This window comes from Podarcis filfolensis, assembly GCF_964270895.1.
Source record: "Podarcis filfolensis genome assembly, chromosome: 1".
NCBI classification, from domain to species: Eukaryota; Metazoa; Chordata; class Lepidosauria; order Squamata; family Lacertidae; genus Podarcis; species Podarcis filfolensis.
Window position 1 is genome coordinate 29,929,673 of NC_139604.1, and position 14,044 is coordinate 29,943,716.

General features: G+C 43.5%; 1 protein-coding gene across 5 annotated transcripts in view; it reads left to right on the forward strand.

Moving 5' to 3' along the window:
* Window positions 1-1,907: 1,907 nt before the first annotated feature.
* Window positions 1,908-14,044, forward strand: part of FAP (fibroblast activation protein alpha) — a 58,281-nt gene continuing 46,144 nt past the window's right edge. The window contains exons 1-3 of one of the 5 annotated variants that reach the window (XM_083577189.1): window positions 1,908-2,063; window positions 6,139-6,225; window positions 9,190-9,274. In XM_083577189.1, the coding sequence (XP_083433315.1) occupies window positions 1,977-2,063; window positions 6,139-6,225; window positions 9,190-9,274 (259 nt within the window). In that variant the 5' untranslated portion in view covers window positions 1,908-1,976. Of the gene's footprint in view, window positions 2,064-6,138; window positions 6,226-8,524; window positions 8,886-9,189; window positions 9,275-14,044 lie in introns of those variants that run through there. The other 4 variants (XM_083577191.1, XM_083577190.1, XM_083577193.1 and 1 more) reach the window with 4 other exon arrangements.

Here is a 14,044-nt window from a genome sequence, read left to right on the forward strand (position 1 = left end):
CTCTAAATGTAAAAGGTCGTATTCTCAGAAGGAAAAAGAGTATGGATTAGGAAGCCTGGGGCACAGGTGAGTGGCATTCTTGGGGAAATTGTATATTTATAACAGCTTGGATAAAAGAGAAAGTATTGTTAAACAGGTTCTTAATTTTACCATAAAGAAGCAAAGTGAAAGGGCAAGTATCTTAGCACTTGTATGTATGTGGATTGTATTCACTGTGTGATGCATCTACACTAGCTGTTTAATTTGGAGTGAGCATCATTCATTCCATTAAAAAAAAAATAGTTCAGATTTTTATAGAGAATTCAAATTACATTGTCTCTTCTGGTATTTTTCATGTTGCTTTCTTGTCTTTCTGAGATAGGATTCTTGTCTTAAAGCACAATTCTTATTGCAAACCTACCCAGTGTAGATTTGCAAAGAATTATTGGGGCTTTTAAGGCCGCTGTCACTTTAATTAGTAGTATAATTGTCGTGTCATTAGTCAGTTCCTACACCAAGAAAGACCCCGATTTGCATAAGATATGTATACGGTAAAAAGGTAAAGGTAAAGGACCCCTGACAGTTAAGTCCAGTCGTGAACTATTCTGGGGTTGCGGCGCTCATCTCACTTTACAGGCCGAGGGAGCTGGCGCTTGTCCGTAGACAGTTTTTCTGAGTCATGTGGCCAGCATGAATAAGCCGCTTCTGGCGCAACGGAACACCGAAACCAGAGCAGCGCACAGAAATGCTGCTTTTTACCTTCCCGCCGGAGTGGTACCTATTTATCTACTTGTACTTTTTTGGAGTTCTTTCGAACTGCTAGGTTGACAGGAGCTCACTCCGTTGCGTGGATTCGAACCGCCAACCTTCTGATCGGCAAGCCCAAGAGGCTCAGTGGTTTAGACCACAGCGCCACCCGCGTCCTATGTATATGGTAATGTACATTAATAGATGCAACTGCACGTTGCAATTTAAATAGAAATACGTTGCCATAGAGGGGGGGAAATACTTTGGCCACCTCATGAGAAGAGAAGACTCCCTGGAAAAGACCCTGATGTTGGGAAAGATGGAGGGCACAAGGAGAAGGGGACGACAGAGGACGAGATGGTTGGATAGTGTTCTCAAAGCTACCAGCATGAGTTTAACCAAACTGTGGGAGGCAGTGGAAGACAGGAGTGCCTGGCGTGCTCTGGTCCATGGGGTCACGAAGAGGCAGACACGACTAAATGACTAAACAACAACAAGAGGGGAAAACACCAAGTGGCTTGGATGCCTGCTCAGTCTGCTGGCAGGGTGCTGCTTCAGGCTCCTCTATATTTTTATGGTTCCTTTTCTTTCTTTCTTTCTTTGTTTCTTTCTTTCTTTTTCAACCAAAATAACAAAAAACAAACAACAACCACAAACAAAGAAAACTATACACAAAACAATATCAAATCCATAAAATGGGATTCTCCCGTGACTTCCATCCCCTGGTTCCTTAAATTCCCTTTTCAACTGCATGTCATTTCTACTCCAAATTGGGTTTTTTGCCTCAAATTTCCTATATTCTGAAATTACACGTGTTCTTAAAATCCTGTTTAAATGTATTAACCTGTTTACAATACTTTTGCAAATACATAATAAACATTTACCATGCTTTTTAAAAATTTCTTATCATCTTGGTTCCTTATCTTTAAACCATACTTGTCCAGAGCAACCCACGAACAGAGGACGCCTTCAGATAGAGGGGAGAACAGGACTGTCCTCTGCAAATGAGGACGGCCAATCTTAATTCCATCCATTCGTTGCTACTAACAAGTCCTTCTTATGCAATTGACTTTCCTTTGGATTCGGGCCTACCTCTGTAATGCAAGGCAGAGCTGCTATTTTTAAAATATATTTTAAAGAGGCAAGACAGTTGGGGGGGGGGGGGAGACTGGTTCACCAACAGGCCTGTGAGAAGCCTCCCTGCCAAAAAACAAACAAACTCAGAGAACCTACCTACTGCTTTGCTCAGTATGGTGGTGAAGGAAAGGAGGTCGTCTTCTCTTCCAAGGCCTTCCTGTGAGCAGATGTTGGATAAAATTGCTCCTCAGTTGCAGGAGGTAAGGGAAAATGGCAATCTCGCAGCGAGGTAGACTTCTAGTTAACACGTGCGCAGTTTGGGTGGCAATTTTACACGTGGACTCAAGTCTCCGCTACTTTTAAGATTCTTAAAATGCTTGCAGTTCAAAGAGCATGGCAAGTTGTCGTTGCTGTTGAATTTGCTTGCAACTGCTCTGTTTTGTATTAAGGTGGTCCCTGGTTCAAATCTCGTCTCGGTCAGAGATCTCTCTTTAATTATCTAGATTCTCTTCCTCAGCCACCCATCCACAATACTGTGATAATAACGTTGGCCTATCATGTTGTACAGGGGAACAGTGAACACACTATACTCTTAAGACCAGGGGTCCTTTTTCAGCCGTGGGCTGGTCCACCATCTCTCAGACTATGTGGTGGGCTGGACTATATTTTGCGGGGGGGGGGGGGGGGGGATGAACGAATTCCTATGCCCCACAAATAACCCAGAGATGCATTTTAAATAAAAGCACACATTCTACTCATGTAAAACCACCAGGCAGGCCCCACAAATAACCCAGAGATGCATTTTAAATAAAAGCACACATTCTACTCATGTAAAAACATGCTGATTTCCGAACCGTCTGTGGGCCAGATTGAGAAGGCAATTGGGCTGCATCTGGCTCACGGGCCTTAGGTTGCCTACCCCTGCTTAAGGCCCTTGCTTGCATACCTTCCTTGGGACTAAAATAAATCCTGCTACTGGCTTGTGTTTAAAGCCCTACCAAGAAGCAGTGTAAAACCCTCATGCATAACCGATAACCTGTGGGAAGCCTGAAGGCAGGAATTAAGATTCATTTGGTGACGTGCCTTGCAGAGTTCCTGTAGGGATTACTAAGCTAACATATATGAAGTACTTTTGAACACCTGAAATGAGTTATATAAATCCTACATAGACATTGAACCAGCTCCTTCCTTATGCAAGGATTTATTTCTAAACGAGGGGATATAATTTGCCTAACTTTGGCATTTAGCTGGGTGATGGAATGAGTTTTAATTCAATTGATCAATTTAGGCTGCAATCCTTTTCTAGAAGCAAGACCCACTGAATTCAACGGGACTTCATTCAGTGTAGACACTATTAGGGCTGGAACTGTAAATCAGCAGGTATTTTCATGTTAATCAACAAAAGTCCCAATATTTCCCCCCGCAACTTTATTATTTATACTCCCCTATACCCGCAGGTGTCAGGGCAGTTCACAATGTATGAGCAGTTGTTCACAACATATGTATGCACATGTCACAGTATAATGCCATTTTAAATGGGGACCGTGTATCTTGTGTAAGAGTAGTTTCGTTTGTTTTTTAAATGCTGCTTATTAAAATAATAGAAAGTAATTTAGAATTTACGTTTCAATTGAATAGAAATTTAAGCAAAATAGTAAAAAAAGAAAAGAAATAGTAATTTTAACCAAAAAAAAAAAAAAGCCTGTTTAATTAGAAATGTATTTTCAATCAAAATTACTGATTTTTAATTGAGGAATCAATGAAACATTTAGCGTTATGGCAATCATTCTGTCAGTGCCATAATTTCTGCTTGCCAGATGGAATAGAACATCTCTCCCCCTCCCTACACCCTGTTCTGAAGGGGTTCTCTCAACTACTCTGAGCCATTTGGGCTTGGGGGGGGGTGAGCCCCAGTGCGCTAGCAGAATTCTTTATGTGACTTTCCGCTAGTGGGACTCATTAATTGAATCTGCCGCCAAGGGTAGGACTCAAATGCAGTTCTACCAGAGAAGACTGACTGACATTAATAACTCAGTTCCCTTACATTAATAAGAGCCCATTCGTTTCAATAGGTGTACTCTTGAGTAGGATGTGTTTATTTTCTGCCCGTTATTGAGGCAACACCTTAGGCAGGAAACGGTACATGCTAAACTGTATATGCACATAATTTCAATTTGGCCTTTCCTTTTTATGGCGTAAGTGAAACACGTAACACCGGAACAGACTTTTGTCAACGTGTGTTGGTTGCATCAGACCCTTTCGGAAGGTGCCTGCAGCTGCGCCAAGTGGCCACAGGAGTCCGCTGTAGTGCTTACCAAGTGCTATGCAGACTCTCTGCTCATCCGCTCTCTCCAACCATATCCAGCAAGGAGAGAGGAACCTGGGAACAGTAGAGGGATATTTCAAAGAAATCAGTAGGCTTCAGTACTGGTTCCTGATTCTGCTGTGGTGGTAACATGTACCTCTTTCTACGCCCTGTAGGGAATAGCCTGTCATTGAAATTCTACTCTATTGATCCAGAGTAGATTCCGATGTATAGTTAGCAGAGTAGAAACTTAAATACGTTGCAGGACTCCCGAAAAATAGACCAGAGGCAATTGTATTTCATTCAGCATAGCTTTACTGCTACGGAAGGCAAATGAGCATAATGGTCACAAATCCAATACACTCAGGATTGGCACTGTCCATAAGAAATCCAGTTGCAGCAGACTTAAACTTACAATAACTTATAATTAAGTCTAAACCTTAAACACTAAGCATACTATATACAGAACACCACACCAGAAGGAAAAGAGAGAGAAAAGACAAAGTGAAACACAGGCTCCTTCTGGCCTCTTATTATAGCATGACCTTGACAGAAGAGATAAGAGAACCAGTTTAAGCCAGTTGTACTTAGCTTCTCTGAAGGAATAACCCAAAGATCATAAACCTTCTGCTTGCTTGTTTCTTTCACACAGAGAAGCTTCCAGAACCCTCTTGAATTAAGTAGAATAGGAAAGAGCTCTACACATCGGATCAATAGGTTTTATACCAAGAAATGCAAACTGACATAGCCAGAGCTCAGTGGTATCTCCAGGCAGGCCTGGGAATGTTTCCTGTCCAAAAAAATCCTAGATAGCTGCTACCAGTCAGTGTGGCCAATTCTCAGCTAGGTGGACCAGTGACCTAACTCAGTGTAAGGCAACTTCCTGTGCTTCCTAACCATAATGCTACAAAATTCATACAACTCGGCTCCATCTCTGCTAGCGGGGGGATGACGGCAGTTCCCTTACCCCAAGTTATTTGAAGGGTTTGTTTATGTTGGCTTTAGACTTCCTTTCATTCCAAAACATTCCGACTTAACAATGGAAACTTCTAACCAGTGAAATGAACACAAACCACAATATGTTAAATTCCCCCAAGGATCTAGGCACCACACTTTTAACGATTGTTTACCACCATCCGGTTCTTCTAAGACTCAGGCTTTCCATACTGAACTTGTAAATCTACAGAGACTGCTAGTCTATCCAGCTCAGGTGTGAGGAACCTTTGGTCCCCCAGATGTTGCTGAACTACAACCCCCACAATCCCTGGCCAAAGCTCATTCTTTCTGGGGTGGATGAGAGATAGTTCAACAACATCTGGAGAGACACCAGTTCCCCAGCCCTGGCCTATTCTTTGGGGCAGTGACTCCTTAGGAACTTGGACAGAGACCCTTCTTTCTTACAGAGACATCAGAAATTGGACCGGGGTCCATATATGTGTAAAGCATGTCCTCGCCATGTAAGAAAAAAGAAAGAAAAGAAAAGAGAAAAGAAAAAAGAAAAGAAATCATTGTAGTGCTTTCACCCAACTAAAGAAATCTTTGTCAATTAATTGTATACATTTTATTTGATCAATTGGTTAATTAAATCTGCAGAAATTTTCAAAAGAGAAAAGAATGGTTCTAAAGAAAAACCAAAATGTTTTTAGATTATGTGTCTTTGTCAGAGCAGCGACCTTCTTACAAGAGTCATTCACCAGTCACTCTCACCCCAATGACTTAAGATAGCATTTTGCCAGTCACTATTTTTTATACGTACTTGTATTGCCAATAATTGTCTGTTTCATCCAGGCATCTTTGTAATCAACTAATTATTTTACAATAGATTAATCTCAGCCACAATCACAACTACATTTCTATACCCACTTAGCTAGGAGTAAATCTCACTGGACTCCATAGGACTTAACTTCTGTGTAGACATGTGTAAGTTAATGCTTTAAACACTGCAGCCTTAATTTTTTTTAACCCTCATTTGGTTTAGTGAGTTTTCTTCAATGGACGAGCAATATCTTGGTATTAATGCTTCTACCCAGCAGCACACAGGCCATTGCTGTTTTTTTGAAGCAATCACTCCTCACCTAGAAAAGAGGATGAAGAAGCAGAAAGCCAAGACAATGGAGGTGAGCATGCTTTTTACTGATCACATGAGCAAATCACGCCACAGCTAAGTTTCGCCCCCATCACTAACTTTTTTCCCTTGGCAAGACTGTGGTTCCTTTGATTGCCACAGGGAGGCAGAAATTCAAGAAGCTGAACTTTATTAGTGTATCTCGCACTGGCGTGAAATTCTACCTGTTGAATCTCTGCCATGCAGCTCTTAAAGGCATAGGAGGCTCTTCAGCAGAAAAGAAAAGAAAAAGTGATGAGCCCCATTGATCTCACGTCATACAATTCATTGAAGGCTTTCTGCCAAGATCTCCCCAATCACAGAAGCTGTCATAGAAGAAAATTGTCTGGGCCATTCATTGTTCAAATATAAAGTGCATCCTTTAGACCAGCTTCTATCTCCAGCATCTGCTGGAGAAGATCTTGTGTTTGCTGACTGTTAGTGGGCTTGGTGGCCAGGTGTAAGCCATGGTATTTCACATGAAAAGTGCAACAAAGAGAAAACGGTTCCGGTGAAAAGGCAGCTGGCTCATACTCAACCTCACAAAGCTCTTCCAGTTTCTTAGCTCTGGTGTCCTTTCAGCGAAAGCTGCAAGCTGGGTGTGACAATCTTGCTAACATTTGAATGCTCTGATCCACTTCCAATCTGAGGTCATCAGCTGAGAATGTTATTAAATGCTGTTTGGCAGACCTAACCAGAAAAGGTTGGGGCTTAAGTTTCTGTGTTCAGTATGTTGAAGGGAAGGCTAGAAATCTAGAAAGGAGGGGGACACAGTCTCTGATACACAAACAATATCAGTGTTATTAACCAAGGTACCAACAGCGGAATCCTACTTAGCGTGTTTCTTCAGAAGTAAATTCCACTGAATGCAATCTTCTTTCAGCTTAGTGTGCTCAGGATTGCAGCATGAAGGATAGCTGGCTGCTGGCACAACTGCACAGTACATCTTGGCCTTTTGCACAAAGCAATAAGCACAATTTCTCCATCAGTATAATCCTGTGCATTCTAAGAGGCAAGGTGCCCCTTAATTTTTCTCCTGCTCCCTTTATACATTAAATACTGTGCATGTTTTATGTAGAAGTGCTTAATGGGGTTTACGCCAAAATAAATGCATGCAGGTATGCTTGTGTGCATAGGATTGCAGGTTAAAGGTTGAAACTAGGGATGGGAGAGAGTGTCAATTCAGTTCACCTTTAAAGGCAAGCCTACCAAATTTGCACTTTCTGAAATGGCACATGAGCCACTTTTCCAAATTCACACTTCCCATGACTTTTCTGTTGCAGTTCTCCAATCAAGCAATGTGTACAAAACGCAAATACTAGAGTAAAGTGTACATGTGTATGTATCAGTGAAAATGACACACACAGATACTTGCTGGCAGAGACGTAGCATGGGGGGAGGGGCTGCCGGGGCAATGGCCCTGGGCACATTTTTCTGGGATGATCCCAACCTCGCAAAGCAGCTTGGAGCAGGTGTCGCTCCGGTGGTGGCAAGAACTGGGCTGGCGCAGCGGGCTCCGTTCACCCTCCACTTCCCATGCCCTCCTGCCCCGGGCACCAGCAAACCACGCTACGCCACTGCTTGTTGGGGGTTGACAGGAGTTATAGTTCAGCAACATTTGGAAAACAGAATATGAGAGGACCGGACATGTTCAAATAACTTTCCTGCAAAAGTATCAGAATGAATGCTCAGTAAATGGGCTGTCTGCAAGAGACACCCCATCTTTACCCTTAAAGAGTCACTCCTAACAGCTGCCTTCTTCCTTTTCATAAGGAAAGCTTTGTGCCAGCAAATCGAGAAGAACGCCTGTTTAATAACTTGTCTGGAAGAGGCAAATTGTTTCAGTTTCCTTTGAAAAAACCCAGTGCTAATCAAAGAGCTGTTTGGGGTCTTTGATGAGGACATAGGAGGCTGCCTAATGGCAGGTCATATTATTTCTCCATCCAGTCCAGTATTGTCTGCTCAGGCTGACAGTGGCTCTCCTGGGGTCTTGGGCAGAAGTTTTTCACCTTGTGTGATTACCTGCTATCTTTTAATTGGAGGTGCTGGAAGTTGACCTCCTTGCATGCAAAGCATGGGCCCTACTAAAGAGCTGCAGTAATTTCCCTAAGGTATAAATTAGTTTCGTGTGTGTGTGTGTGTGTGTGTGTGTGTGTACACACATAACCCCCCCAACTATATTTACATATGTAGATCCACAGATTCTCCACTTCTTCCTTAATTTGTTGCTGTATTATGAGTGCACCATCTTGCTTTTGAAAACGTTTCCTAATTCAAGTATTGCCAAAACGCACTGTAAATAGTTCTCAGGGTGAAACAGCACATCTCCAATCTGCTGTTGAGTCACAGGACCCACAAACTCTTCATGTAAGCATCGTTAAGTTATGGTTTACATGAACGGCACTGATACAGCCAAAGGCCCGCTGCAGCCACCCACAGTTCATTTCAGGGCTGAGAACGCCCTCAAAAATCTGTTTCCTATTTTATGGAAAAACCTCTGAAATTTGGCATGGATTTTGAAAGCACATAAAGAAAACTGTCTGAGGCTTGGCCTCCGTTTGAGAAAGCTGACGCTGCTTTTGCAAACTGCTCTCAGAGATCCAGTGACCGGCATCCAGAAGAGGGAAGGAGAACTAAAAAATCTTCCTTAAGAGAACAAGCGGGAGAATGAAGGTCTGTAAAAAATAATAAAGTGATACATAAATAGGTCTGGATTTTGGAGGGCTTTGAAAACTTTTTGTTCTGTTGCTCGGCTGTGAGAAAATACCAGAGGCAGAAGGCACGCTCTCAATAGGAAAAAGAAACTGAAAAAGCATATGGCTCGAGACATACTTGAAGGAGACTTCAGCTGTTGGCATACAATATGCTGCTGAAATCCTATAGTTTTGCTTTGGGAGGAGGGGAATGGACTATAACAAAAGTCTTGAGAACTGTCATTTAGGGAAGACTTGAATTGTAACTGATTTCTATTCTACAGATCCAGCTGAAAATCTTAGTTGGAGTGATCTCATGTCTTTTCCTGTCTTTGTTCATTATGTGTGCTGTATTAATTCCTCCGAAAGGTAAGAATTTTCATTCCTGGAAAATACAAAATCCTATGTCTATAAATGTTTCTGCAGGCAGAACTATTTTCAGCAGGACTTAACATGCATGTAACTTTGAGTAAGTTTGCACCCTAGCTTTTCTTTCTTTCTTTTTAAGCTACAGCTAACTAGTTTAACAATAGGGGGGAAATCCATTTGCTGTCTTCTTCCCAGCACTACTGTGGGTTACCTAAGGTATAGGGTTTTGGGGCTGCCATTATCTATACCCTGGAAAAATACAGGTGCCTGCATGTGTCGATGCAAGGAATCTTTTCAAGTGAAAAGTCTAGTTGCATTGCCATTGGTGCGCATCACTAGTAATACATTTTGACAAGGCTACAAACAGTGTTTGGAACGGCCATCTACCTGTTAGCATGCATTTCCGAACTCATGACATTTATGGCTTGTTTTCCTCCTACCCGTTGCTTTGGATCGGGTTACTGATAATCCTGGGTACATACAATGTGCAAGCACTTGAGTCTGATAGGATTTCCTTAAGGGATCTGGCATCTTCCTGTATGTACACGTGAAGTCAGGCCTATCCAACAGTCACTCAGAGATTCAACATTAGTCATGCTCAGCTTATACCCACCGAAATGAATGCTCCTAAGTCAACTGATCTTAACTAATGAGTGACAGATACCACCCCATGACTGTTGTAACAGAAAGCCTCTCAAAAATAGAAAAGAAAAATCTCCTCCTACTCGTTTTTTTTTTTTTTAAAAAAGGAAAAGAATCAATGTTTCCTTTCTTTCATCAGGATAAAATGATGGGAATGTGTATCAGTTATTTTTGTTGCTGTGCATATTGTGCGGGGAGGGGAGTCCATCTTCCGTTAGTTCTATGTTTATATAAAACAGAAAATATCCTCTATTAATTCTGTGTGTGGTAAAAAACCAATTATTCAATCGTTGAGATGGCTAGAGCGCCGGCGGCGGATAACTCATTCCGAATCTGACCGGACACAGGTTAGAGCTCAACGTCGAGCCTACCAAGTGGCAATAGCGACGGCGAAGAAGAATTTCTTCACCGCCTCTATTGCATCTGCAGAAAACAGCAGCAGGAGACTTTTTCAGGTGGTTCACAATTTAGCGGAACCACCTGCAACATCGGGGCCCAGTACGGGCCACATGTTCTCCTGCAATGATTTTGCAAAGTTTTTTGCAGATAAAATCGCTCAGATTCCTGAAGAAGTAGACTCCACCGTGGGAGCAGGGCCAGGGCGGGAGAGTGCTAGAGTTTTGTCTAGTCAAGTTGAGTGGGATCAATTCCAATCTGTTACCTCCGAGGATGTGGACAGGCTGCTTGGATGAGTGAAACCAACCACCTGTCTCCTGGATCCTTGCCCATCCTGGCTTATAAAAGCAAGCAGGGAAGGACTGGGCGATGGGCTTCGTGGGGTGGTGAATGCTTCCCTCCGTGAGGGAGCCTTCCCAGACCCGCTGAAAGAGGCAGTTATTAAACCGCTTCTTAAAAAACCATCTTTAGATGCGGCCACGATGGTCAACTATCGCCCAGTCTCAAATCTTCCATTTTTGGGCAAGGTGATTGAGCGAGCGGTTGCTGAACAACTCCAGGCACACCTGGAAGAAGCAGACCATTTGGATCCCTTCCAGTTGGGATTCAGGCCTCATCATGGCACTGAAACTGCCTTGGTCGCACTGGTTGATGATCTCCGGCGGGCTAGGGACAAAGGTGAGAGCTGTTTCCTAGTTCTGCTGGATCTCTCAGCGGCGTTTGATACCATCGACCAAAACATCCTTCTGGACTGTCTTGAGGGGCTGGGAGCTGGGGGCACTGTCATACAGTGGTTCCGCTCCTTCCTCCTGGGCCGTGTTCAGAAAGTGGTGGTGGGGGATGAGTGTTCAGACCCCTGGGCTCTCACTTGTGGGGTGCCTCAGGGTTCTGTTCTATCCCCCATGCTTTTCAACATTTACATGCAGCCGCTGGGAGAGATCATCAGGAGGTTTGGGCTGGGTGTTCATCAGTATGCGGATGATACCCAGCTCTACCTCTCTTTTAAATCAGAACCAGTGAAGGTGGTGAAGGTCCTGTATGAGTGTCTGGAGGCGGTTGGAGGATGGATGGCGGCTAACAGATTGAGGTTGAATCCTGACAAGACAGAAGTACTGTTTTTGGGGGACAGGAGGCGGGCAGGTGTGGAGGATTCCCTGGTCCTGAATGGGGTAACTGTGCCCCTGAAGGACCAGGTGCACAGCCTGGGAGTCATTTTGGACTCACAGCTGTCCATGGAGGCACAGGTCAAATCTGTGTCCAGGGCAGTTGTTTACCAGCTCCATCTGGTACGTAGGCTGAGACCCTATCTGCCTGTGGACTGTCTCGCCAGAGTGGTGCATGCTCTGGTTATCTCCCGCTTGGACTACTGCAATGCACTCTACGTGGGGCTACCTTTGAAGGTGACTCGGAAACTACAACTAATCCAGAATGCGGCAGCTAGACTGGTGACTGGGGGCGGCCGCGGAGACCATATAACACTGGTCTTGAAAGACCTACATTGGCTCCCAGTACGTTTCCGAGCACAATTCAAAGTGTTGGTGCTGACCTTTAAAGCCCTAAACGGCCTCGGTCCAGTATACCTGAAGGAGCGTCTCCACCCCCATCGTTCTGCCCGGACGCTGAGGTCCAGCGCCGAGGGCCTTCTGGTGGTTCCCTCATTGCGAGAAGCAAAGCTACAGGGAACCAGGCAGAGGGCCTTCTCGGTAGTGGCGCCCACCCTGTGGAACGCCCTTCCAGCAGATGTCAAAGCGATAAACAACTATCTGACATTCAGAAGACATCTTAAGGCAGCCCTGTTCAGGGAAGTTTTTAATGTGTGATATTTTACTGTATTTTTGGTTTCTATGGAAGCCGCCCAGAGTGGCTGGGGAGGCCCAGCCAGATGGGCAGGGTATAAATAATAAATTATTATTATTATTAAATTGTTATTATTATTATTATTCAGCAAACCTTAAATGCTACCTTCAACAGTTTTACCAAAAGGGCCCTTAAGCTACTATGGCTGACAACAGAGCTGAGAGATACTTAGCCTGAACTTTTGACAGGCAAAGCATATGAAAAACAGGGCAGATATTAATGAATTTTATTGCTGAATGGAGGCTAACATTTTACAGGGCATAAAATGTTCATAGCTAGTAATCTTGACAGCCATTTATTTCTACTAGCAGTAGATAGCTTTTGGCACTTGGGTGCATATTTTTAGGGCTCAACTTATGTCAGTGATTGTAAGTTGTTTCAAACTGCTTTTAATATGATATTTTAACATAACCAGCCCTGAGACCTTAGGATGATCGAGAGGTGAGGTAATTAATAATGATAATATGATTAATATTTTATCTCTGTAATCAGCTGGGACTTAATTAGACTTGCCTTCATCTGTGCTTAGCCCCAGTAACCTTGTATTCAGAACAGATAACACAAGAGACAAGACTGCCTTGAACACATACAAAATGGCTTTTCCTTCACAATGAAGAGCTATTCCTGCATAATATATCTAAGGACTGGGAATAAGAGATTCCAGGACAAGAAGTTCCAGCTTAAGCTTAAGGGCAACTTCTGTCTTTAGACAGCTTCTGTCCATAGGCCCTTTTTTCTCAGCCAAGTGGACCCTTTGCCTCAGGCCTCAAAGCTGGACCATTGTGAAGTCAAAGTCAAAGTTTATTTGTTGTTGCGACCATCCTGGTCGATTCAAGCGACCATTGTGAACATTTCTGGTGCTGACTTCCCTCAGCAAACAGAATGTTCATGAACATTCCATGATACCACAGCAGTTCATCCAGTGTGTAGGCAGGTACTAGAGCAGGAATGGGGAATATCAGGCCCCCCCGGGGGGGGCTGAATGTGGGCCTCCAAACCTCTTCACCAGGCTCTTCATCAGACCGCTCCCCTCACCATTCACCTCAAGTGCTTTTGTCTGGCTGGAATGTGTCGTTGAACTGCGATAATGTTTCTTTCTTGCCAGGATGAGCAAAAGAGAAAAGTGTCTGTAGAAATCTCTGACTGCTGTGAGGAACACCTGTTGCTTCACCTGCTCTACCCTCTGGTCCCACTTCACCGCTAGCAGGTGGTTCTCAGAAGGCTGACCATAAGGGAGTGTGGTCTTCAGGTTGAAAAAAGATTCCTCACCCCTGTACGCAATGATCCGCTACAGCCACCACCATGTCCTTCAGTACATTGCAATATAGATTATATCGCAAATATGCTGTCCGTCCTGAAGAAAAATATGAGCCCTGCAAGAGTCAGATGAAGACCATGTAGCCCTCCAGATGTTGATAGTCTCCAGCTGCCATCAGCCCCAGCCAGAATGAGCAATGGTGAAGACAGATGGGAGTTTTAGCTCAACAACATCTGGAGGGTCACAGGCTCCCCAGCCCTGAGCTACATAAATAGGTGGCAAATGTCCTGTGAATAGACCTTATAACTACGAATCATGTAAGTTCCTAATATTGTGAAGTAACTTTTAGGCATTCTGGTAGAATTGCTGACAGTAGCATTTAAGATCCCCACTGCCCTCGCACCCAAACAGCATTGTCAAATATCCTTTATACCAGAAATACTATTAATAGCAGGTGTTTTATGTTAATTCTATGCTCACAATAGACATTTTTTAAAGTTTTTTTTTCCTGGAATGTGTGCAGCAAGTCATAAGATTCCTTTCACTTTATGCTGATTAAAATGACACCCTTGTGTTTTAATGAACTGTGGTGTAAGCTTTTTATCCTTGGCTTTTTT